The sequence below is a fragment of the Amblyomma mixtum genome, chromosome 8 (assembly GCF_055824585.1).
Source record: "Amblyomma mixtum isolate Tamu chromosome 8, ASM5582458v1, whole genome shotgun sequence".
In the NCBI taxonomy this organism is placed as follows: domain Eukaryota; kingdom Metazoa; phylum Arthropoda; class Arachnida; order Ixodida; family Ixodidae; genus Amblyomma; species Amblyomma mixtum.
The window spans coordinates 120179013-120206779 of record NC_143019.1 but is presented as its reverse complement, the minus strand read 5'-3'; the positions used below and the strand labels follow the sequence as shown (position 1 = coordinate 120206779).

At 46.7% G+C, this 27767-nt stretch overlaps 1 protein-coding gene across 1 annotated transcript in view; it reads left to right on the top strand.

Annotated features, from left to right (window-relative positions):
- The window catches only part of LOC149334108 (uncharacterized), a 194596-nt gene extending 172848 nt beyond the window's left edge, over nt 1–21748 (top strand). The window contains exons 2-6 of the mRNA XM_089555021.1: nt 12161–12459; nt 14552–14614; nt 14888–14962; nt 20856–20960; nt 21031–21748. Coding sequence (XP_089411147.1) covers nt 14554–14614; nt 14888–14962; nt 20856–20960; nt 21031–21614 — 825 coding nt within the window. The 5' untranslated portion in view covers nt 12161–12459; nt 14552–14553 and the 3' untranslated portion in view covers nt 21615–21748. The remainder of the gene's footprint in view (nt 1–12160; nt 12460–14551; nt 14615–14887; nt 14963–20855; nt 20961–21030) is intronic.
- The last annotated feature ends 6019 nt before the right edge of the window (nt 21749–27767 follow it).

Here is a 27767-nt window from a genome sequence, read left to right as displayed (position 1 = left end):
GACCTCATCCACTAAGGTTGTGAGGCCATCCGCGCCAGGCGTAACGGTACAAATTATGTGATAAGGAATATCAGTCTGAGTTGATATCTGCACGTAGGCACTTCTTCACACACGATCTACCGGCAATGCTAACAAACAATCCACGGAAGTTCTGGCAGATAATAAACCCCGCTAATCATCCTGACATTACTCTTACTAACGCGGAAGGTAGGCGGGAGCTCGAACTCTAGTAAGGTTCCGTCCGGGATCCTTACATTTCCAAACCCTGACACAAAGTCAGAGATGGGTTCAGGCAGCGGGAGTTTCATTTCCATCATCCGCTGCACGAATGCCTTTTCGTCGAAGGTTAATTCGTTTTTGTTTTCATGATGGATATACAGCATGCGCGCATAGCACGCTGCTGCGCTGTAGTAGCCCAAGCATGAGTTTGGGACCACTCTTCCAAAAGTGGGCGCCCTTGTAGTGAGGCTGGCGTAGACCTCATCCACTAAGGTTGTGAGGCCATCCGCGCCAGGCGTAACGGTACAAATTATGTGATAAGGAATATCAGTCTGAGTTGATATCTGCACGTAGGCACTTCTTTACACACGATCTACCGGCAATGCTAACAAACAATCCACGGAAGTTCTGGCAGATAATAAACCCCGCTAATCATCCTGACATTACTCTTACTAACGCGGAAGGCAGGCGGGAGCTCGAACTCTAGTAAGGTTCCGTCCGGGATCCTTACATTTCCAAACCCTGACACAAAGTCAGAGATGGGTTCAGGCAGCGGGAGTTTCATTTCCATCATCCGCTGCACGAATGCCTTCTCGTCGAAGGTTAATTCGTTTTTGTTTTCATGATGGATATACAGCATGCGCGCATAGCACGCTGCTGCGCTGTAGTAGCCCAAGCATGAGTTTGGGACCACTCTTCCAAAAGTGGGCGCCCTTGTAGTGAGGCTGGCGTAGACCTCATCCACTAAGGTTGTGAGGCCATCCGCGCCAGGCGTAACGGTACAAATTATGTGATAAGGAATATCAGTCTGAGTTGATATCTGCACGTAGGCACTTCTTCACACACGATCTACCGGCAATGCTAACAAACAATCCACGGAAGTTCTGGCAGATAATAAACCCCGCTAATCATCCTGACATTACTCTTACTAACGCGGAAGGCAGGCGGGAGCTCGAACTCTAGTAAGGTTCCGTCCGGGATCCTTACATTTCCAAACCCTGACACAAAGTCAGAGATGGGTTCAGGCAGCGGGAGTTTCATTTCCATCATCCGCTGCACGAATGCCTTCTCGTCGAAGGTTAATTCGTTTTTGTTTTCATGATGGATATACAGCATGCGCGCATAGCACGCTGCTGCGCTGTAGTAGCCCAAGCATGAGTTTGGGACCACTCTTCCAAAAGTGGGCACCCTTGTAGTGAGGCTGGCGTAGACCTCATCCACTAAGGTTGTGAGGCCATCCGCGCCAGGCGTAACGGTACAAATTATGTGATAAGGAATATCAGTCTGAGTTGATATCTGCACGTAGGCACTTCTTCACACACGATCTACCGGCAATGCTAACAAACAATCCACGGAAGTTCTGGCAGATAATAAACCCCGCTAATCATCCTGACATTACTCTTACTAACGCGGAAGGCAGCAGTGTTCCAGTGGCCGAATGCGCCGAACTTTTCAATAACGCATTCACATCCGTTTTTACTCGTGAAGATCTCCCTCTACCTCCTGTTTCTGTCAGCACTTCTAATACATCAATGTCCGAAATATTTATCAGTGAGACCGGTATCTTATCCTTACTAGGGAAGCTTAAAACAACATCAGCATCAGATCACCTTGGCTTTAATAACAAAATACTCAAAAATTCATCTGATGGTATTCATCGCATCTTGTCCGCTATTTTTTCACAATCTCTATCATCAGGCGTGATTCCGCTGGACTGGCGCCTAGGTAAAGTTGTGCCAATTTTCAAGTCTGGCGATCGTTCCTCACCACTAAATTACCGACCCATTTCATTAACTAGCACTGTTTGCAAACTTCTTGAACACGTAATTCACTCGCAGGTAATTAACTATCTTGAAGAACATAACATTATCTTTAAATATCAACATGGGTTCCGTAAAGGCTACTCTTGCGAAACGCAACTTGCCGGATTCATTCAAGACATACATTCATCGATTGATGCTGGCATTCAAGTAGACTCCATATTTCTTGATTTTTCTAAAGCTTTCGACAGAGTACCTCACAACCGGTTATTAATGAAACTAGCACTGCTTAATATTAACCCTCTTGTCATTGCATGGGTTAAAGATTTTCTGTTTTCCAGGTCTCAATTTACAACTGTCAATAACCACAATTCGTCTTTCAGCCAAGTACACTCTGGCGTCCCACAAGGAAGTGTGCTTGGCCCCTTACTTTTCCTAATATTTATCAACGATTTACCGGATTCCATTTCTTCCCATATCAGACTTTTTGCTGATGATTGTGTAATTTATCGCAAAATTTATTCTAACACCGATTGCCAATCCCTTCAGTCTGACCTGGATTCAGTAACAGCATGGTGCTCAACCTGGCTTATGCAACTTAATCATTCAAAAACTAAATTGATGTCTTTTACTAACCGAATGTCTCGAATTCAAACAGCATACTTCTTAAATAATAGCTCACTCGAGCTAGTCACCACGTATAAGTACTTAGGACTTCACCTTCATTCAGACTTAGCATGGAACCACCATATTAACCTTATGCTTGCATCTGCTAATCGGTCATTAGGTCTCTTAAAACATAACCTAAAGCATGCTCCTCCTCACCTCCGTGCTCATGCCTATACCACTCTAATTCGACCTAAAATTGAATATGCCTCGGCTATTTGGGACCCTTACCAATCTTACCTAATAAATAACATTGAATCATTGCAGAACCGCGCCGTTCGTTTTATTTACTCCGATTATTCACGTAACACCAGCGTCACAGCCTTAAAGAAACGCGCAGGTCTCCAGGATTTATGTCTCCGCCGTAAAATTGCACGACTGTCACTTTTTCATAAACTTTATCATCATCCATCACTTCATAACGACTTTTTTTCTTTGCCTACTTCGATTTTTGACCGCCGCGATCATCCCTTTAAAGTTAGACGTTTCACGTGCAGGACATTTATCTATGCGCATTCATTCTACCACGCACAATATCTGACTGGAACACTCTGCCTTCACATATCGCAACCACCACTGATCCTGATAAATATTTTAAACTTATATCTTCAATAACTACTGCTTAACTCTTCGCATACATTGTTATTTTATTTGTTCATGGCTTCCTTTTTTGCAGGGTTTGTTACTAAAAAGATTCATTGTATTAATGTTCTGTTTGTATAATTTTAATAATGCAGTAATCTTCGTTCTTTGCCGCGCTGCCATTCTTTTGATTCTTTTGCTTACTTATATGTCATGCAAAGTGTCTTATTTGTGCTTTTGATTGATTCTTTTGCTTACTTATTTCATCCAATGTGTCTTATTTGTGCTTTTGTTGTTTGTTTTATATTTGTGGTTTTTTTTTTAATCTGTTCAATTGCCTGTGCCCCCCCCCCTATGTAATACCCTCTCGAGGGCCTTTAGGGGTATTCTGTATAAAAAAAAAAAAAAAAAACTGCATTCAGAAACCGAAACTCATTTACCTAAAAATGTAATATTCAATTATTCACTGTGAATATAGAAATCTTGCAGTGTGTGTCATGCTTCCTGGAGCAATACGAAGTGTTTGGAATAAAGAACGCGCCAACTACAAATTTGGTGTCTCCACCCCTTGAAGGGGCAGAAGTGGGAAAATCATATTCCCTCGCTTGTATCCAAGCTTCAAGCACTGCACCTTGTCCTCAAGGTATGTAGGGGCCAGACATTAGTTTCGGGGTCAACAGCACCTCAACGCGGAATGTTTAGCCTTGATGCCTGAATTGGCACTTTGAAAAAATCTCTACAATTCAGCAGTTCTTCAGCTTTTACATTCTTCTCAGCATTTTAGAAGTGAAAGAAAGATGCCAGACACTGTAGCTTCATTCAAGATCTTATTCATTGAAAAGTTGCAGTATCTTAATGCGCAGACCAATTTGCTGATGCTTTGGCACCCTTCTCATCATTTTTCTAATGGACAAACCAAAATAGTCTTATTCATCCTTTGTCTCACAGGTTTGCAGTTAAACTGCGTGGTTGCAGGAAGACTTTCCTGCCAACTGGAAGTTGTATGAAACAAGGTTTGATATGTTTCAGTTACAGTGGAGTCCTCTTAAACGGAACTCGAAGGAGATTGAAAAAGTGTTCCATTTATTGGAAGTTTCATTTAAACACATATTTCACAAAGTACAACTTTAATTAATCTGCACCAGCCCTTATTGATGTGGGCGCAAAGAAAAAAAAGAACCAATGGTGGTTTGCTTCACATTTTGGAGTTGTTTTTTCACTAAGTAACTGTGCATGCTTGAAAGGCTTTGAAGAAAGGCTGCGCACCCTTCATGTACGAAGTAGTGTTGCAAAAGTGCGACTGCATCTCTAGCAGCACTGTCCGGCACCGCACTGGGCACAAGTCCTCACACTCATCACTGGAGGAGGATTGGTCCTCAGCTTGCACCTCGGCAATCATGTCCTCGGGACTTTCTTCATGACATGTGCTCAAATTTTCATCTACTGCCTCGTAGTCCTGTCGCGAGAAAGGGGCAGATCGCAGTACTTGGCTGAATATGGTGTCAGGTTCAGTATTGGCAGCACTTGTCTCATCATGTGGAACTGGTTCCTGTGTTTTCACTTGTTCCCAGGCATGGGCCAAAATGTGTATGGCCGACAACAAGTCTATGGCATAATCCTTCCCGCTGTCAGCACAAAGCAGCATGCAGTGGAGCAGCTGGCGGCGGTAGTGAACCTTGACATTTTGGATTACTCCTTGATCCATTGGCTGGATAACAGCGGTCGCACTGGCAGGCAGAAATTCAAGCCTGATGGACTTCAGTCCTTCCACCTGACCATGGGCAGGGCAATTATCCACGATGAACACAACTTTCCTGCCCTGCTTGGTGAACTTCGCGTCTTCCTCTCGCAGCCAGTTTTGAAAGATGGTCATCGTCATCCACGCTCTTCCAATCGCGTTGTACGTCACAGGCAGACCTCGAACGCAATGTGGGTGCCTCGACTTGCCGATCACCAGCAGCTTTAACTGTGTACTACCAGCCATGTTCACGCCCACCAGCACAGTAATACGCTCCTTACTGCGCTTCCCACCTGTACAGGCTTCGCCTTTGTAGGCGAGAGTCTTCGACGGAAGCGCCTTATAAAAAAGTACCATCTCATCGACATTAAAGATGTCTCGCTGCTCATAGCTGCTTAAAATCTCCTGCAGTTGCCCCTGTTGCCAGTCGGTGGAGACGTCTCTGTTCACTGCAGCGCTCTCACCTGAGATGGTCTTGAAGATGAGGCCTTGGCGCTTTTTGAATCGGCTCAGCCATCCATCACTCGCTGAAATTTTCAACGCCCATTTGCAGGGCTATCTCCTGCGCTTTCTGTTCCAAAATGGTACCGCTTATCGGGAAGTTAGCACTCCGCGCACACTTAAACCAGAGAAAAAGAACCTTTTCTAGCTCTTTATACGGCGTTGTGCTCATCCGCATTCGGTTCGAGGCAAAAGTACCACTCTTGACAGCACCTTGAATCGTGGCCTTGTCCTTCAAGATCCGCGACAGGGTTGACTTCGGGATTTCAAACTTCTTCGCTACCTCTGTCTTAGATAGACCGCTTCGCTCAAGCTCCTGCAAAATGCATTTTTTTTTCAAGCGAGAGTGCTTTGTGCGGCCGTTTCCTAACGCTTTCTATTATGCTGAGACGCCGATCGTGCGTAGGCCTAACGCAGAGCTACAGCGACGAAATCTAAGCGCTTACAAATGACTACTGGATTGGCTTGCAAAGGATTTCTTCATGGTTGTGAGACTACCGTTTCATGTGAGAGCACAAACATGCCTTGGCGGATTCGAAATGTTTAGCTTTTGTGCTGTTTAACCGAGGACAACAAGGAAGTAGTGTTTCAATTACCCGAACAATTTTTCTACTGCAGACATACGAAACCAACCAAATAACCTCACTTAATTTCGTTTATCCGCAAGTTTCATATAAGCGAGTTTCATTTATTGGGGCATCCACTGTACATATGCATAGTGCTGACCCAAAGAACTATATGTGTGGAATAGTTGCATATTGTACAGAAAATAAAACATTGATGTTCATATTGTGATGGCACCTATACAGTATCTGTATAGATACACATTCTCGTCAATAGCGCTTGCTTCACGCATGCAGTGCTCCCACCACAGCACTGCATGTGTTCCTTGTCTCGACCTGCTAGTTGCGGCAATAAAAATATTCATGAACTTACGGCCTGGTGTCCATCGTGTCCCTTAAGAACAGCAGTTGCTCGTAATGAGCCCCCACAACTTCCTTGGGCTCTACTTCATCCCCGCCAGTGCCACTCCTCCGCCCCAACTGACGCGCCATATACAGGTGGCGGAACTTGTCGCACAGAGATTTCTACCGTTTCTGGACAAGATCCAAGGTTTCTGCATCAGTGAAACGCGAAGTTTCAAGCACGTTTCAACTAAAGTGCTCATCGTGAGCAAAGTGTATGCCTACCTTTGCATGGTGCTCCCGGCATTACTTCCGCCACCACTTCATTCCACTGCGCTGCCTTCACATGTTTGTTTTTGTGGAGGCTATCGGTCGCAAGCCATAGCGAGTGCCGCTTCTCAACGGCAGCCATGAGGCATTCGTTATTTATTTGATTTTGGGCAATCGCCGCAGCCGGAGGCACTGTAAGAAAAAACAAACTGCGTGAAAGGCCGTACTGGATGTTGCGAGAACTGCGCTCTCATTAGTGCACATCGGCCAGAAACCGGAGAGCCACTTCCGGCGCGCGGGGCGCAAATATCTGACATTGTCAAATATCGGTGCCCTTCTCACGCATGCACAGACCAGTTTTGCAGACGCCCGTGCGCGTAGGAGCTTTGCGTGTACGACTTGGAAGTGTCCATCGAGGTGGGGCTTAACCGTCTGCCAGAGACGTGTTCCAAGCGAACAGCCCCAAGTGATGACGATGGGAATTTACAGGTGAAAGAGAATGAAGTAAATGTCTACAATTTCAGTCCTGCGGTAACGGCCGTCCGGAGGAGGATCAACAGGAGTGATGCGGTAGTTAACTGGAGAAGTTTGGTGCAGCACCAAATAGGGACCAGTGAAACGGGGCTGAAACTTGTCGCAAAGACCAGGTGTCCACAGAGGGATAGAAATGCACAATATGTGCATGGTACCTTACTTCAGACATTCTACGGCTGAGCTGCGACAGTGGCTTCTGAGCTGCGACAGTGGCAGCATCTTCTTGTCTCTTCTGAGGTAATTCTGAAAAGGGGAGGCACTGAAGTTATCATTAGTGCAATGCTCCAAGCACTGTTCAGCTAAGTGAGACAGTGTGTGTACATTTTGCAGACGAGCTGCTTTGATCCATACAGTTTTCCAAATTCTTGGATGAAATGCCTCAGCAGGTCCTGGGCAAACTGATTGAGGACAACATAATGCTCAGGGGAAGCAAGTACTCAGAGGGCAACATGAAGACTTGAGCACTACAGACCCCAGGCAAAGAAGGAATGTTCTGCACTCCGTTGCCTTCCACCGGTCAAGTTCGTCCGTTCCCCATGGCTTTCTTTTAAAGGTCCTTGGAAAGGCTGCAGCTGCTGCTCGAAGCCAACCACTGAGGTCATTTCGTTCAGTTCGGCTCAGTCTTGCGGTGTATCCCTGGCAGACCCTGTTTCGAAGCAGCCGCCACATCACCCCCAGGCAGACAAGGTGCATATATTCGTTCGAAAAACGTGTCACGATATCGGTGCCCAAGGTTGTAAATGGTGAGACACCAGTACAATGCCACTGGTTTTCCTTGCTGCAAAATGAAGCATCAGTACATTCTGGGGCATTCAGGTCCGGAAACGTGAGCCTGCTGTCTATGTACTGCCCTTTCTGGCTGCACTGTTCACAGGCATGATAACCTGTGTGCCCTGCTATTGCTTTTACAAAACTCGTCACTGGGGTTGTCACATGTTACCGCAGTCAGGCACATGCTTACCGGAACATGTTTTGTGATAAGTCCCCTGCAACTTTGGATGCTAACATCTTTGAGAACTGGGCCAAGGAACTGCTTGAGACAGAGTGGCTTTCCTTTACTGCAGTAGGTACTGTCCATAAATGCTTCAACCATCTGATATTTGCTGTGCGGCAGAATTTCGGCCAAAGAGCAGTCTGCCTGTTTTTGTGAAGTGGCAGCCTGTCGATATTAGCATAAATTTTTATGCATTGAGGTACTGGTCCATGCTAAAGTGCCTGCTGAATGCCCTTGGAAAGGCCAAAATGTACAAAAGAGCCATTGACATCTAGGCTTGCCTTCCTTTATGCCTGAGAATTGTGCCGTCTTTAGGAAGGTCCACCATCCCATGTTGACGGCTGAAATCATTCATGCAGGCTTGTATCATATTATGCTTGATAGCTATCAGAACAAATTGCTGCGCTGCCAAACTATGCTTGTCATGAGGCTGGCCCAACACTTCATTTGCAGCAAATGTCTCCTTGTCTAATGGGCGTGGTATCGCAACTTGAAAAACTATCGTCGCTGCTTGCACTCCTCAACGACGAATCTTCAGGCTCGCTCAGGTCTGCTCACACTGACTATATCGACCAGTGTCCGCGCCGATCTTCTGGTGGCGATGTGGCTCTGAGTGCACTGCCACTGGCACCTGCCCCATCGACGCAGACTTCCTGCGATGAAGATGGTCCGCTGTCAGTGGGGCAAGGCCTGTCAGTGGCGACATGCTGCGGTGAATCTGGTCCATTGTCACTACGGGTGCAAGCCCTCTTGGTGCTGGCCTGTAGCAGTGAAACTAGTCCGCTGCCACTGGTGCAAGCGCCATCGGCGCTCACTTCGCTTCTCGGTTGCTTGCTTGGCTAGATTGGATTGCTTCGGACGGTTGCAGGAGTGGTGTGGTGCAAATGGAGCCCGAGGATGCTCTGCTGCCGGCTGTTCTCTTGCTAGCAGCAAATTCCAAGCTAGCAGACAGTGATCCACTAGGCGGTTGCTGGATGCCGAGCTCTTTCAAGATTTCTTGGTACTCTTTTTCTACGACGTAGTACTTACGCCACCTATCAGAACTCCTTGTAGAGTGCAAAAGTGGTTGCTTGGCTTTTAAGTGAAAAATAGACCTACTCAGCCCCGCAGGGGCACCTTGTGTAACGAGGGGTTGGTGCTTGGCGCCACCACGGACCCTTAGCCCCCATACCGAAGCTGTCATCCGTACCGTGGCGATAGGTCGAGAGGTGAAGGGAAGAAACCTTGAACGGTGGCGGTCGAGGAAGTGGTCAATCCTCGGCCGATGGGCTCCTCGTCTGTCTACCAGGCGGGACCTTCCTCTGTGTATAAGGGTGAATCAGAGGCGACAAAGTATTGGGAACCCTTAGTCAGTACATGCCGTATGGAAAAATGTGCAAAAAAATCTGATCGGCCCCCGAAAAGGGGTCGCACCGATGTGAAGAAACTGAGTCCACAGAAGCCAGAAACGTTTGCGAAGTTTTTTATGCTTCACTCAAACACTAATGTACCGGTAGCCAACCTATCTGCATTTGTCATCGCCAACACCCTAAAAAGTTGTGTAGGCAAAGATTACAAAGCAAAAAAGCAACGAACCGGAGATCTCCTTGTAGAAATAAACACAAAAAAACAGCACCAAACTGATGTCATTACAGAATCTTGGAGAAATGAGCGTACAGGTAACCCCGCACCGCACCCTGAACCACTCAAAGGGCGTCATATCTGAATATGAACTCCTACAGAGTACCGATGTGGAAATGGAAGAAGAAATAGCCGAACAGGGAGTAATAGCAGCCCGACGAATAGCCATCCGGAGAAACAATGCTGAAATCAAGACCAAACATATTGTACTAACTTTCAATAACAACTCTGCCTGACTCCATCCACGCCGCATACCTCCATTGTAAAGTCCGCCCATACATACCGAATCCGAGACGGTGTTGCAAGTGCCAGCGCTTTGGACACAGCATGTTGGCCTGCCGGGCCAAACCCACTGGTGTCATGTGCGCAGAAGCACATACAGAAGAAAGATGCGAACGCACACCAAAATGCATCAACTGCAACGGCGCACATTGCGCGTACTCCAGGTCGTGCCCAGTCTGGAAAACAGAAAAACAAATTATAACTTTGAAGACCACAGAAAACCTGTCCTACCTTGAGGCAAAAAAAACGCGTCTCTTTCCAACAGAAATGGACATACTCTGAAGCGGTGACGCGGGGACCGCCCCCGCCTTCAGTTTCTGTCGGCACACAGGTCTATCCGGTAGACCTGGTGTCGACACCCAAGTCCCCACCACAGAAGTCGGTGGTACAGTTCGCAGGGCTGAAACTTTCGCGAGAGGACTACGCGATCCTCGCCGGAGGCCCTCAGGCCCCACTTTCAGCAGCGGCACCCTCGGCGACAGACACCCAGAACAGCTCTGCTGAACTGGACCTGTCGCCCCACCCCTCTAAGAAGGCAACTGCTGGCCCAAGAGACTCTGCCCCCTGGAGCAGAGCCTGGTTCAGTGGTGCCAACAAAAAAGACAAATGCGAAGGCCACGGGCCATCACAAACAAGAAGCATCCTCCACGTCCACCGTGGAGGAGATGGATGTCAGCGAAAGTCCGCTGACATCTAAAACACACGCATCCGCGGATTCTCCACGGAAATCCGGCGCCACGAAAGTGGCGATGGATACAACTCCTGGTTCGCCACCGCTGCAGCGGCGGCGAGACTCCCTAGAGAAAAAAGGGAAACCACGAATCACTGCTCCTGAGAATAAGTAACTTTCCCCAATCCCCAACTTATCACAATGGCGTATCTAATACAATGGAACTGTAGAGGTCTACACAGAAACTACACAGACATAACCGATATGCTCAAAACAATGGCACCTACAGCTGTGTGCCTGCAAGAAACGAACCTTGGGCCACAGCACACAAACATCTTAAAAAATATAATATTTTACGGAAAGACCGAGTACAAGCTAGCCGACTCTCAGGAGGCGTCGCTATCATTACGCAAAGCGATGTCCCTGCAAGAGAGGTATCATTAAAGACGAACTTAGAAGCAGTCGCAGTAAACATCATTAGCCATAAAACAATAACAATATGCTCTGGGTACATACCACCACACAACACAATAGCCATGTATGACCTAGAAGAACTTCTGGAACAGTTGCCAGAGCCATATGTAATAATAGGGGATTTTAACGCACACTCCTCATTCTGGGGAAGTGAGCATACTGATTCCAGGGGTCAGCTCATCGAGGATTTTATTCTTTCGAATAACATGTGTAAGGGATCGGTAGTGTACGCGGGGTCATCGGAACGCGGCTGGGGCGCTCAAAGCAAAGCGTCTTCTTTGTGGGAACGCGGCCGCTCGCGAATGCGCCGTGAAATACGGGTGTTCCCCCCGCCCCACGGTACCGATTCACGCACGTGCTGGCACGAATGTATATTTGTGTTTGTTTTTATTTTATTTTGTGGCAGAGAGAATGTTCGACTCCACACGTCCTTGCGTTTGTGTTTGTGGAAAAACACCGTGCGTTTGTGTTTGTGGAAAGGGCGTTTTGCCCTATGGAAGCTGGAGGGCTGACCATGCTCTCGGTAAACCAATCATGTGAGCAGTGCAACATGATTGGAAGCTACCAAATGTGGGCCGGGCCTTTAAGGCTTTAAAACCGGGCCCCGGAGCCGGAAGCGAGGTTCTGCGCTAAGGTGAGATGCTATGCATCTTCGGCTATGCCGAGTAGGGGCCTCCCCTAGTGTTAGCCAGTTCCACCCCTTTTTGTTGTTGTGTATCTCTTTGCCGTCTCGAGTGCCTAAACTTGTATATGCAATGTAAATAGCTGTACATAAACTTCAAGTATTCGCCTTACCCCTGCGTCTCAACTCATCACGAGAGCGTCTCTGACGAGGCACCCCTGGTGCAGAGATCAAGCTTCAGTCTTCGAGTTAAACCAACTGTCTCTGGCGGGGCACCTCTGGTGCAAGGAAGGAGAAGAACCTGTGAAACTTTTCTGGCGCAGTCGACAGGATCCAGCGGCCATCGGAAGACGGTGCAGGAAGGAGATTGAAGGCAGGGAGAAAGGCGACGATCAGGCAACAGCAGCGTTCGAGAAAGGACCACGGCAGTAGTCCAGCGACGCGGGACTGCATCCGGTCAAGGAAAGCAGCGCGTCGGGAACTCGACGGTCACCGGCGGGTCGCAGCAAGTGACAGCGGGCACAGGACCAGCGGCGTGCGACAGCTCATCGCAGCGTCCGGTGAAAGTGGCGTTGGACTGCGACGCCAAGGAGCTGGCAATGCGGATTGACGCATCGAAACTGTGAGTTTCCTTCGTCGCATTGTTAGCGTCCCTGTGCATGTGTTCGAGCCGGTAGGACAGTTGAGGGATACAGACGACGGTATGGAGAGTTATCCATGCTGGCCCACACTCGACGTCAGGTACCGAGTAGAATTGGCGAAGGCGCGGTTAGCTTATTTTCAGGCTGAGCTTGCAAGAGTGAATGGAGGAAAGGCGCCGCTGTGCGAGGAAAAACCTCAGGATGTTAAGTGCGTCTTGGAGGTATTAGAAGCAAAGCGCCAGCAGCTAGCGCTGGAGCTCGCTGAGCTTGAAGAGTCTAGAAGAGCCAGTGATTCAGCCAGGGATAACTGCTCAGAGTCCCGAGAGGTGAGGCCGCCTGTGCTGGAAGACAAAGGATTATGCTTGTCAGGCACAGGTCAGGGAAACAGCAGTGAGGACGCTGAAAGCAATCAGCCGGTATGCGGGAACGCATCTTTGTTAGGAAAGGCCGCAAAAGGTTCACGAAGTGAAAACAGGATTCCTGAAAGACGCGGAAATATAACAGCTTTTCCGCCACCGCGGGCGGCTAGCAAAGAACAGGAGCAGCCCAATTCTCACGATCTAGGGCCAATCGAGACCAAGGTGTCCAATAACAAACAGGACAGCAGTGGAATTCCTGCAGGCTCTATGACTGAGATTGTGACCTCGGACACGGAGCTAGTAACAGGTGAAAATCTGGCGTTGCTGCAAACACACACTGTGTCGGCCATAGGGCATGAAGTGCCCCTTAGCGTTGCTGGTGGCAAGAGCCTTTCATACGAGGCAGAGAGCGCAGGTGAGCCTGCTGGGCCGACCGGGCAGAGCGCCGCGCAGTTGTCGACCGCACCCGGTGTGTGTCCGGCCAGGTCATTTGAGGACCCGGAAATGAGTGGTGACTTGCCGCAAGGCAAGCTCTGGTCAAGTGACTGCGAGGGAGCTCATGGAGCCTCGGAGTTAGACGATGCCACGAAGCCAGCCACTGCCTGTCAAGCAGGGAACGGCAGCGTCAGTGTTTACCTAAGCAGGAACGGGGCAAATGGCTCTAATGGCGCATTCAGTTGGGGGGACGAGAGCAGAGGCGCCGAGCAGTGCGGAGCAGTACAGTAGCACGCCGAGCAAGGGGGTGACTGCCCTCTCACGGGAACGCTCTCTGAGAGTCTAGAGCAGTGCGCCACGACCACGTGACCGCACTTCTCTTCCCAGCATTCTCCGCCTGCCCGCAGTGGCGGCAGTTGCAAACCGAGGAGAGGCCAGCGCGCTGTGAACAACCACGTGTTCTGGACATACGCGATTGTGGCTTGCATGCCTTTGTTCCCGCAGCACCACGAATTGCCTCCTTTAGCCCTTTTGACGCTAGCAGCGATTCTCAGACATGGATACGGGAGAGGTCCAACGGATTTTGTTGTCTCTGATTCAGGATAACACTTCACCGCTAGCAGAAGGTAACTTTGTGCGTGTTGATCTACTCTTAAATGCTGCATGTGACGGAACAGTAGCCTGAGCGACGCGAGTAATTCCGTGCATCCAGAGCGCTGACAATACTTTAGCATATTCGCACGACTAGTATTGAAATGCATCAGTAACAAATTCCTAATCGCATGCGCGCTCTCTTTACTGCACCTCCGCTCCCCTGATATTAGAACTACGCGCATGTGAAGTGCTACGAGTTGCGGCGCCCATGTGTCTCCGCTTTTATCTACCACCAAGCCCTGGACGGGAAAGTTGGGTTCGGTAATTTCTTAACTCAGCAGTCATTGACTGTTCCAAGAAGTACGGGTACAGAAATTACATGAAAAATCTAAAATAAGACCTAAATTACAGTTCAAATGTTTGTTCTTGGGACATAAAAACAAAGTAAGCGCGATACAAAAACCCGAAAAATTCCCAGTATGCCAAGGAAACCCAAACAGAAAATACATAAACATGGAAGTCGCAAACGTAAGAAATTAATGCACTTGGGTGCTTTCTGATGCAACTAGTGAAGTTAAACGGCGAAAGGCTTCATTTCTGCCTATTGGCAACTTTTGAAGCTGCTGAAAAGTTAAGGTTATCAACATGTTCCATGCAGTAATTGGGAGTTTCGCGACTCTTTCAGTTATGCGCACAGCTTGTGCTCCCAGTCCTCTGGCTCAAGTCAGCATTCCAGACAGTGAAAACGGTAAGAGTTTTTACCAAAATATTCTTTGACATGACGCACCGTTTCTAGTAAACTTCCTGCAGAGCATTCTCGGCAGAGTCAGTAACCTAAAATTTCCACTTTGTTATAACACACTGGCTAGTGCTGCACGTAGCTTTTCTGCTGTTTCGGTGTTCCACTTATTTCTGAACTGATTAAACAGTTAAATGCTTTGTGTATAGAGGTGAAAGTGCACTACTGTGATCAGATCACACTGCAAATTATTTTCTCTTTGCTCCATTATATGTTATGCAGGAAACACAGCTAAGACAACAAGCACGGCTGCCTATCTGGAATTGCCACCTGGACCATCAGGTGTACAAAAAGATGGTGAGTGTTGGTACCTAGTACACATATTTATCAGTTCTTGTGGTATACCTGGCCCGCATGTATTGCTTTTACAGCCATCAAGCAGACAGAAGGATACCAAAGAGCTTCTGGAAATAGTTCAGCGACTATTTTGCTTAGCTTTTGTGTTGTTAAAACTGGTCAAACAAATTCTTTTTGTGCGAGGAAATGAAAGTCCACTATATTATTGTATTGTAAGTTTTATCTTCGCACCGCCTCACACTTTGCAGGGCCCCCGCAGGGAGGCGTCTGCAACATGCAGACGTTGGTGAGTGGCGACACCACGGGGTTAACCCGAGCATCCGCAGGGACATCCCCGCAAGGGGATGATGGTGAACAATGCGTCACCACGGACCCGAGCATCCGCGCTTAGCCGTGCGTGGCATCGCCGTGTCCGGGGAAAAGGGGATCCTGGTGGTTGAGCCGATGCCGAGCGTTTGGACCCTTAAGGCCCCTCGGCGGAGGCAACACACCACTTTGGCCCCAGCTTCCTGTAGACGGCACCTCCGGCCTGACCCGACCGGGGGAAATCGGCAGTCGCCTTTTCCTATCCTCCCCTCTATCTTTCACTTTCCTTTCCCTTTCTTACAACTCTCCTGTCTCCTCCTCTCTTCTTCGTTTTTTCCTCTTTTTCCTGGCGGCGAGGGTTAACCGTGTGTGACCAACTACCCTGAGTTGAGTCATATTAGGTTATAGTTAAGGTGTACAGCTGGCGTGGGCAGGACTTGCTTTCAAGTTCCTGTCGCGTCCCCCTGTTGGGCTCCATGGTGGGTGGCTGGCACCATGACCGAAAAACCTCAATTTTTTATGGCTCCCCCCCTTTCAAAACTTGATCGCTCTCTCAAGAGAGGGCGGACCGAAGCAGACGACTTTTTTCAAAAAAGAAAAGTATCATTTCCAAAATTTCACGTCATCCATAGCAAAGCAGAAGAAACGCAAGCAAGGATAATATCCCCATTCCAAGTCTCAAAACGCTTGACAGATGCCTTAGGCCTTGGCTACAAGGTGTCAAAAATGGCCAGTGGCGACTTACTTCTTGAACTGCGCGACAGCACACAACACTCAAAAGTTGCAACAATTGTATCCATTGGGGACATCCCTGTCTCTGTGACCCCACATCGGTCTCTGAATACTGTACGAGGAGTCATTTCTGAAATAGATTTTGTCCACCTTTCTGAAAAGGAAATGCTCGAAGGACTTACTGACCAAGAAGTTATAGATGTCCACCGGATCAAAATCCGGAAGGATGGCAAAGAAGTGGACACCAAACACCTGATCTTGACATTCAACATGAGCACATTACCCGAATCCATTGAAGTAGGCTACCTGAAAATCAATGTAAGACCGTATATTCCCAACCCACGCAGATGTTTCAACTGCCAGAGATTTGGCCACGGCTCGCAGAGTTGTCGCGGCCGCACAACTTGCGCAAAATGCTCGTCAAAAGAACACCAATCTGAAGAATGTGTTGCTAACCCACGGTGTGCAAATTGTGAAGGCGACCATGCTGCCTACTCCAGGGCTTGTCCGTCCTGGAAGAAAGAAAAAGAAATCATTACTCTCAAGACTACGCAAAACATTTCTTTCAAAGAAGCAAGAAGGCAATACTCTCAAACAAACAAATTCTCCTTCACTGCAAAAACAAACTTCGCCGATGTGGTGCGTGGGCGCGGCACACCACACCAGGCTTCGGCACCTGTCCAGGTCACACGTAGTGAGCCTGGGGCGGGGCCATCCGCGCCGTCTGGTGGAGTAGCTCACGCTACTCCGCCTACCCCAAAGGAGGGGACGCAGACCCCCGGGTCGGCGGGCCCAAAGACCTCTTCCCACAGGTCGAGGTCTAACTCAAAAATCAATGTGCCTCCTGCACGGTCGTCCAGTGCCTCTGCAGAGGCGATGGACACGACCCCGGGCAGCCCCTCACCGTCCACGTCGGATGGTCGGCGGAGCTCCCTGGATCGGTCAAAAAGAGACAGGCCCCGAGTCACAGGGCCATAAACAACTTGATCTAGCTTTTCAATCAGTACAAACACAAAACTAAGATGGCTTTCATAATACAATGGAACTGTAGAGGAATGTTGAGGAACTACAGTGATATAACTCATATTCTAGGGTCAGTGATGCCTCTAGCCCTATGTCTCCAGGAGACCAATCTTGGTCCACAACATTCAAATATCTTAAAACATTATACAACTTTTAGGCGTGATCGCGAACATGCAAATAGACTCTCGGGAGGCGTCGCAATCATCATCCAAAGCGGCGTCCCGACTCAAGAAATCAAACTGAAAACGAAACTTGAGGCGGTTGCGGTTAGCGTCATCAGCTACAAAACCATTACAATATGTTCTGTATATCTTCCCCCACACATCACATTAACATGCCAAGATCTAGAAGCCCTGATCGATGAACTGCCGGAGCCATTTCTGGTAGTTGGCGATTTTAACGCTCACTCTCCGTTTTGGGGAAGCGAACGCTGTGACTCTAGAGGCCAAACAATCGAAGATTTTATACTTTCTAATAATGTCTGTCTTTTAAATACGGGAAAAGCCACATATTGCTGTCCAAGCTCAGCAAAAATGAGCTCTCTCGATTTAGCTTTCGCATCACCATTACTTTTTAACGATTTTAAATGGGATGTTTTAAATGACCCCATGGGCAGCGATCACTTACCTACCATCATCAGGCTCTCATCGTCCACTCCAATCATCCCCACAAGGCCACGGCGCTGGAAAATTCAGCTCGCCGACTGGTCACTTTTTACAAAAAGCGCCACTCTGGAAAAAGAATTTTGTGACGACCTTAGCACAGATGAAATTAATGAGAAGTTTACAGAATGCATAATATCAGCCGCAACACTCGCTATACCACAAACAACAGGACTTGCACAAAAGAAACACAAAGTGTGGTGGACAAAAGAATGCACATTAGCAAAAAAACAACAAAAGAAAGCCTGGAGCGCTCTGCGTCGATATCCCACTGCAGAGAACCTACTCACCTTTAAGAAGGCAAAAGCCAGAGCGCGGTATGTGCGAAGAAATGCAGAGAAAACCTCTTGGCAGAAATATGTCTCCTCAATAAATAGTTCAATAACATCAAAGAAAATGTGGGAAAAAGTGCGTAAATTTACTGGTGACCATACCCCTTTCACACTTCCTCTCTTGACAGCACCCGGGACACAAACATCTTTAGAAGAACAGGCCAACATACTGGGCGAGCATTTTGCTGAGATCTCAAGCTCATCCAACTACACAAACACATTTCAAAAACACAAAGCAATAGCTGAGAAACAAAGATTCCCATCTGGAGCAGGTGTTCATGAGGATTATAACCAGCCTCTCACACTAGAAGAATTAAATAAGGTACTATCTTCTGGCAAAAAGACAGCACCGGGACCAGACAACGTGCATTACGCTATGCTTGCACATCTCTCCGAGGCTGCTGTAGAGGCACTGTTAAAATTCTTTAATAAAATCTGGATAACTGGCAATATACCTGACGAGTGGAAAAAAGCAGTCATAATACCTTTTCTCAAACCCGGAAAACCACCAACAAGTCCTAGCAGTTACAGACCAATAGCCCTCACCAGCTGCATTGCTAAATCTTTCGAAAGTGTAATAAACATTAGACTGACCTTCGTACTTGAATCTCGGCAACTACTAGATAAACACCAATGTGGGTTTAAGAAAACATGCTCCACCACAGATCATCTTGTCCGCCTAGAAAACACCATCCGGGAGGCGTTCATCCACAAGCAGCACTGTATTGGGGTCTTCTTCGACTTGGAGAAGGCCTACGATACTACGTGGAAGTTCGGCATCCTCCGTGACCTAGCAGAGCTAGGTATCCGCGGCAGGATGTTGAACTGCTTGAACGACTTCCTGGCTAACCGCACATTCCGAGTCCGCCTAGGAGCAACTCTCTCCATGACTTTCACCCAAGAGAACGGCGTACCCCAGGGGTGCATTCTAAGCACGACACTCTTCATAGTAAAAATGAATTCCTTAGCTAAAGTAATACCCAAGTCCATAATGTATTCAGTCTATGTAGATGACCTACAAATAGCATGCACGTCCTCTAGCATATCAACCTGTGAGAGACAAATACAAATCACACTAAATAAACTAGGTGCTTGGGCAGACATAAATGGGTTTAAATTTTCTCCTCAAAAAACAGTAGCTGTTCTTTTTTCATTGCGACGAGGCCTACAGGTCGATCCCAGTCTATACTTGAATCACGCTGCGCTACCAATTAAACTAGAACACAAATTTTTAGGCGTAACTTTCGACAAGAAACTCACATTTCTACCACATATTAACAACCTTAAAAAGAAAGCTTCTCAAGCCCTCAATATCTTAAAAGTTCTCTCACGGAAGCGGTGGGGGTCCGATAGAGCAAGCCTTTTACAAATATATCGCTCTCTGGTGCGCTCCAAGCTGGACTACGGGTGCATAGTATATGGTTCGGCAAGAGCATCCTACTTAAAAAGATTAGACCCCATTCATAATCTTGGTCTGCGCCTATCATCTGGAGCATACAGGACATCACCAGTAGTTAGCCTTTACGTTGAAACTAATGAAGCCGCTCTTGAGGATCGAAGAATCGCCCTTACATGCTCATATGTCTTAAAAATCCGTTCTCTTCCGAAACATCTCTGCCATCCAGTTGTCACCAAGTGCCCATCTAAAAGATTATTCATCAACAAACCACATTCTATCAGACCATTACTATTGCGCTTTGAAGACAAATGTGAAGAGCTAACAGTACTAGATGCCCTACCGAATATTGCACAAAGGAATGAATATTTACCACCATGGTACAGCCTGCCTTCAGTATGTGACCTCACAATGACACATTTAGATAAAAAGCAAACGCCAAATGAGTACATATTACAGGAATTCTTTGCACTACAAGAAAAGTATGACACTTACATTGAATTTTATACCGATGGCTCAAAAACAGAAAATCACGTTGGAAGTGCAGTAATCCAAGGAAAAAACAAACAGATAATGCGACTACCAGAATGCGCATCGGTTTTTACTGCTGAGTGTTATGCCATCTTTGTGGCTGTGGAAAAAATAGTAAGAGAGAATATCAAAAATAGCATCATTTACACCGATTCCCTAAGTATGCTCAAAGCACTGCACTCCAGAAATGCTGCTGAACCCATAATAGGTAACATCATACATAACATTGTTAAAATCACAAAACAAAAACGTAACATTAAATTCTGCTGGGTTCCTAGCCATGTTGGAATCGTAGGTAATGAAAAAGCAGATGTATGCGCTGCACAAGCCCGGAATGGCCAAATAAAACAAGTGAGCATACCGCACAGGGATTGCTTAAAGTTTATCAACAGTAAACTCAGAAATAAGTGGCAGGCCGCATGGCAAGATCACGTAAACAACAAATTACATTCTGTGAAACCAATTTTAGGGGAATGGCAATCATGTAGGCATCAAGAACGTTTTACCGAAGTTATTTTATGTCGGCTCCGCATTGGACACACCCACCTCACGCACAACTTTCTGCTAGCCAAACAAAACAAACCTCTCTGTGAAATGTGTGGTGCTGAACTCACAGTGAACCACATTTTAATTTCATGCATAAAATTAGAAGAACTAAGAAAGAAATATTTCACAACATTTTACAGGGAAAGCATCCCATTACACCCCATGCTACTCTTAGGTGATCGAGCACTGGTTGACATTTCATGTATTTTTAGGTTTCTCAAGGAAGCCAACGTTTTAAACAAACTCTAAGTATTTTTAAAAAAGCTTCACCATTAACAAAAACTCTAACCTTGAGGTTGGCGCAGCATAGCCTCAGTTGCTTTTGCGCCATAAAAATCAATATAACTAACTAACTAACTTTGCAGGAAATGGTACCGCAGGCACAAGCACCGCTCTCTGTTCACAAGCGTCAGGCCACAGTGAAGAACGGCATGCACCAGGACCATCAGGTTTCAAAAGAGGTGGTGGTGGTGAGTGTTGGTACCAATTAAGTATTAGTTCTGACTGGGTACCTGGCTCACATGCGTATTCTTCTTACAGCTGCCGAGTGGACAGAAGGGCAAACAAGGTTGCTCCTGGAGTATTATTACAAGTATTTTCCCCAAATTGGACCATTTAAAAAATTCAAAAACAGAAAACAAGCGTTCAAACAAATTTCAAAAGATTTAGAAGAAGTACTTGGCATCACAAAAACAGCTGAACAGTGTGAGAACAGATACAAAACGGTGATACGAATGCGCAAGAACGCAAATGACAACAACAACAAGTCCGGTGCATCACCGTGTGATGTCCCATTTGACGATGAGATTAGAAAAATCCAGGGCATTGATAACAGCATTGAGCCCGAGGTACAGAGGGACGCATTGGGGGCCATCTACAAAGGGCAAAACCCGTCATCAACCACACCTGCAGCAACTGCGGACATCGAGAGCAGCACAGCCGAGTGCGGGTCTCCAGCGTCAACGGCAGAGGGCAAGGAGGACAGCACCACCGAGCAGGCGGAGCCAGGGACAACTGGGGCCAGCCGTAAAAACTCAACGCGCATGCAACACATGCAGCTCTTTTGCGGAGATGCGTGCTCTGCATTAAGAGAAGGCAAACAGAAAGGCGGCAAAAGACGCTGAAAAAGAAGAACGTCGGGCCAAGCAACGTGCAGAACGAGAAGCTGCATGGGAGGAACGGCGGAAAATGCACAAGGAAAAAATGGACATTCGCGGCAAGTTTTCCAACTCCCAAAATAAACTTGACAGATGAACAACTGTATGACTTCTTATTTTAGTGTTTAGAGAACAGTGTGGCTTCATCACAGCAGAACAGAAGTTCACGCAGTAACAATGACCAGCTGTTAAGAACTGCAGTGAACCTATATGTTGCCAGTGGGCTGCTGACAGTTCACTAACTTTATTGGCATTATGTAACACATTTCATGTACAGAACCGTGGAAGTGAAAACGATAGTGCAGTACTTTCAAATCCAAAAAGAAAATAATGAGCGCAATTTACATCGTGCAAAATCACATTTCAAACTTTCACAATGCTTGCAATGACAGTTATTTTAAGAAACAGTCTACTGAATTGTTTTGCCATTTTGCCATTTGAAACTCCTTTTTAAAGAATAAATACCCTGATTATTGCATCGATACACAAGGTTTCAAAATTCAGTTTTCAATATTGTAATCACATCCTATAAGGCAGCTGGGCACTACTTTCGTGACAGACTTTAAATATGAATTCCTACCTAAACAAGCAAGTTCTCTCCTTGTTTGTACAAACAATTGGTGAGATCTACTGGGATATGGCAATACTTTTATACATTTTGTGATATTAGATTGTCCCTTTAATACAATGATGTTGTACCCCGTCGCGGTGGCTCAGTGGTTACGGCGCTCGGCTGCTGGCCCGAAAGACGCGGGTTCGATCCCGGCCGCGGCGGCTGAATTTCTTTGGAGGAGAAATTCGAGGCCCGTGTACTGTGCGATGTCAGTGCACGTTAAAGAACCCCAGGTGGTCGAAATTTCCGGAGCCCTTCACTACGGCGTCTCTCATAGCCTGAGTCGCTTTGGGACGTTAAACCCCGTAAACCAAACCAAACTTCACCCCTGAGAATCCCAGCATCTGGACAGGTGAAAGTTTGTGACCGTTTGGTATCTGGTGGCCCCTCGGCGTAGGCAACACACCACTTTGGCCCCAGCTTCCTGTAGACAGCACCTCCGGCCTGACCCGACCGGGGGAAATCGGCAGTTGCCTTTTCCTGTCCTCCCCTCTATCTTTCACTTTCCTATTTCCTTTCTTACAACTTTCCTGTATCCTCCTCTCTTCTTTGTTTTTTCCTTCTTTCCTGGCGGCGAGGGTTAACCGTGTGTGACCAACTACCCTGAGTTGAGTCATATTAGGTTATAGTTAAGGTGTACAGCTGGCGTGGGCAGGACTTGCTTTCAAGTTCCTGTCGCGTCCCCCTGTTGGGCTCCATGGTGGGTGGCTGGCACCATGACCGAAAAACCTCAATTTTTTATGGCTCCCCCCCTTTCAAAACTTGATCGCTCTCTCAAGAGAGGGCGGACCGAAGCAGACGACTTTTTTCAAAAAAGAAAAGTATCATTTCCAAAATTTCACGTCATCCATAGCAAAGCAGAAGAAACGCAAGCAAGGATAATATCCCCATTCCAAGTCTCAAAACGCTTGACAGATGCCTTAGGCCTTGGCTACAAGGTGTCAAAAATGGCCAGTGGCGACTTACTTCTTGAACTGCGCGACAGCATACAACACTCAAAAGTTGCAACAATTGTATCCATTGGGGACATCCCTGTCTCTGTGACCCCACATCGGTCTCTGAATACTGTACGAGGCGTCATCTCTGAAATAGATTTTGTCCACCTTTCTGAAAAGGAAATGCTCGAAGGACTTACTGACCAAGAAGTTATAGATGTCCACCGGATCAAGATCCGGAAGGATGGCAAAGAAGTGGACACCAAACACCTGATCTTGACATTCAACATGAGCACATTGCCCGTATATTCCCAACCCACGCAGATGTTTCAACTGCCAGAGATTTGGCCACGGCTCAGAGTTGTCGCGGCCGCAAAACTTGCGCAAAATGCTCTTCGAAGGACCACCAATCCGAAGAATGTGTTGCTAACCCACGGTGTGCAAACTGTGAAGGCGACCATGCTGCCTACTCCAGAGCTTGTCCTTCATAGAAAAAAGAAAAAGAAATTATTACTCTCAAGACTACTCAAAACATTTCTTTCAAAGAAGCACGAAGGCAATACGCTCAGACAAACAAATTCTCCTTCACTGCAAAAACAAACTTCGCCGATGTGGTGCGTGGGCGCGGCGCACCACACCAGGCTTCGGCACCTGTCCAGGTCACACGTAGTGAGCCTGGGGCGGGGCCATCCGCGCCGTCTGGTGGAGTAGCTCACGCTACTCCGCCTACCCCAAAGGAGGGGACGCAGACCCCCGGGTCGGCAGGCCCAAAGACCTCTTCCCACAGGTCGAGGTCTAACTCAAAAATCAATGTGCCTCCTGCACGGTCGTCCAGTGCCTCTGCAGAGGCGATGGACACGACCCCGGGCAGCCCCTCACCGTCCACGTCGGATGGTCGGCGGAGCTCCCTGGATCGGTCAAAAAAAGACAGGCCCCGAGTCACGGGGCCATAAACAACTTGATCTAGCTTTTCAATCAGTACAAACACAAAACTAAGATGGCTTTCATAATACAATGGAACTGTAGAGGAATGTTGAGGAACTACAGTGATATAACTCATATTCTAGGGTCAGTGATGCCTCTAGCCCTATGTCTCCAGGAGACCAATCTTGGTCCACAACATTCAAATATCTTAAAACATTATACAACTTTTAGGCGTGATCGCGAACATGCAAATAGACTCTCGGGAGGCGTCGCAATCATCATCCAAAGCGGCGTCCCGACTCAAGAAATCAAACTGAAAACGAAACTTGAGGCGGTTGCGGTTAGCGTCATCAGCTACAAAACCATAACAATATGTTCTGTATATCTTCCCCCACACATCACATTAACATGCCAAGATCTAGAAGGCCTGATCGATGAACTGCCGGAGCCATTTCTGGTAGTTGGCGATTTTAACGCTCACTCTCCGTTTTGGGGAAGCGAACGCTGTGACTCTAGAGGCCAAACAATCGAAGATTTTATACTTTCGAATAATGTCTGTCTTTTAAATACGGGAAAAGCCACATATTGCTGTCCAAGCTCAGCAAAAATGAGCTCTCTCGATTTAGCTTTCGCATCACCATTACTTTTTAACGATTTTAAATGGGATGTTTTAAATGACCCCATGGGCAGCGATCACTTACCTACCGTCATCAGGCTCTCATCGTCCACTCCAATCATCCCCACAAGGCCATGGCGCTGGAAAATTCAGCTTGCCGACTGGTCACTTTTTACAAAAAGTGCCACTCTGGAAAAGGAATTTTGTGACGACCTTAGCACAGATGAAATTAATGAGAAGTTTACTGAATGCATAATATCGGCCGCAACACTCGCTATACCACAAACAACAGGACTTGCACAAAAGAAACACAAAGTGTGGTGGACAAAAGAATGCACATTAGCAAAAAAACAACAAAACAAAGCCTGGAGCGCTCTGCGTCGATATCCCACTGCAGAGAACCTACTCACCTTTAAGAAGGCAAAAGCCAGAGCACGGTATGTGCGAAGAAATGCAGAGAAAACCTCTTGGAAGAAATATGTATCCTCAATAAATAGTTCAATAACATCAAAGAAAATGTGGGAAAAAGTTCGTAAATTTACTGGTGACCATACCCCTTTCACACTTCCTCTCTTGACAGCACCCGGGACACAAACATCTTTAGAAGAACAGGCCAACATACTGGGCGAGCATTTTGCTGAGATCTCAAGCTCATCCAACTACACAAACACATTTCAGAAACACAAAGCAATAGCTGAAAAACAAAAATTTCCATCTGGAGCAGGTGTTCATGAGGATTATAACCAGCCTCTCACACTACAAGAATTAAATAAGGTACTATCTTCTGGCAAAAAGACAGCACCGGGACCAGACAACGTGCATTACGCTATGCTTGCACATCTCTCCGAGGCTGCTGTAGAGGCACTGTTAAAATTCTTTAATAAAATCTGTATAACTGGAAATATACCTGACGAGTGGAAAAAAGCAGTCATAATACCTTTTCTCAAACCCGGAAAACCACCAACAAGTCCTAGCAGTTACAGACCAATAGCCCTCACCAGCTGCATTGCTAAATCTTTCGAAAGTGTAATAAACATTAGATTGACCTTCATACTTGAATCTCGGCAACTATTAGATACACACCAATGTGGGTTCAAAAAAGCATGCTCGACCACAGATCACCTTGTCCGTCTAGAAAACACCATCCGGGAGGCGTTCATCCACAAGCAGCACTGTATTGGGGTCTTCTTCGACTTGGAGAAGGCCTACGATACTACGTGGAAGTTCGGCATCCTCCGTGACCTAGCAGAGCTAGGTATCCGCGGCAGGATGTTGAACTGCTTGAACGACTTCCTGGCTAACCGCACATTCCGAGTCCGCCTAGGAGCAACTCTCTCCATCACTTTCACCCAAGAGAACGGCGTACCCCAGGGGTGCATTCTAAGCACGACACTCTTCATAGTAAAAATGAATTCCTTAGCTAAAGTAATACCCAAGTCCATAACGTATTCAGTTTATGTAGATGACCTACAAATAGCATGCACGTCCTCTAGCATATCAACCTGTGAGAGACAAATACAAATCACACTAAATAAACTAGGTGCTTGGGCAGACAGAAATGGGCTTAAATTTTCTCCTCAAAAAACAGTAGCTGTTCTTTTTTCATTGCGACGAGGGCTACAGGTCGATCCCAATCTATACTTGAATCACACTGCGCTACCAATTAAACAAGAACACAAATTTTAGGCGTAACTTTCGACAAGAAACTCACATTTCTACCACACATTAACAACCTTAAAAAGAAAGCTTCTCAAGCCCTCAATATCTTAAAAGTGCTCTCACGGAAGCGGTGGGGGTCCGATAGAGCAAGCCTTTTACAAATATATCGCTCTCTGGTGCGCTCCAAGCTGGACTACGGGTGCATAATATATGGTTCGGCAAGAGCATCCTACTTAAAAAGATTAGACCCCATTCATAATCTTGGTCTGCGCCTATCATCTGGAGCATACAGAACATCACCAGTAGCCAGCCTTTACGTCGAAACTAATGAAGCCGCTCTTGAGGATCGAAGAATTGCCCTTACATGCTCATATGTCTTAAAAATCCGTTCTCTTCGGAAACATCTCTGCCATCCAGTTGTCACCAAGTGCCCATCTAAAAGGTTATTCATCAACAAACCACATTCTATCAGACCATTACTGCTGCGCTTTGAAGATAAATGTGAAGAGCTAACAGTACTAGATGCCCTACCGAATATTGCACAAAGGAATGAATATTTACCACCATGGTACAGCCTGCCTTCAGTATGTGACCTCACAATGACACATTTAGATAAAAAGCAAACGCCAAATGAGTACATATTACAGGAATTCTTTGCACTACAAGAAAAGTATGACACTTCCATTGAATATTATACCGATGGCTCAAAAACAGAAAGTCACGTTGGAAGTGCAATAATCCAAGGAAAAAACAAACAGATAATGCGACTACCAGAATGCGCATCGGTTTTTACTGCTGAGTGTTATGCCATCTTTGTAGCTGTGGAAAAAATAGTAAGAGAGAATATCAAAAATAGCATCATTTACACCGATTCCGTGAGTATGCTCAAAGCACTGCACTCCAGAAATGCTGCTGAACCCATAATAGGTAACATCATACATAACATTGTTAAAATCACAAAACAAAAACATAACATTAAATTCTGCTGGGTTCCTAGCCATGTTGGAATCGTAGGTAATGAGAAAGCAGATGTATGCGCTGCACAAGCCCGGAATGGCCAAATAAAGCAAGTGAACATATCGCACAGGGATTGCTTAAAGTTTATCAGCAGTAAACTCAGAAATAAGTGGCAGGCCGCATGGCAAGATCACGTAAACAACAAATTACATTCTGTGAAGCCAATTTTAGGGGAATGGCAATCATGTAGACATCAAGAACGTTTTACCGAAGTTATTTTATGTCGGCTCCGCATTGGACACACCCACCTCACGCACAACTTTCTGCTAGCCAAACAAAACAAACCTCTCTGTGAAATGTGTGGTGCTGAACTCACAGTGAACCACATTTTAATTTCATGCATAAAACTAGAAGAA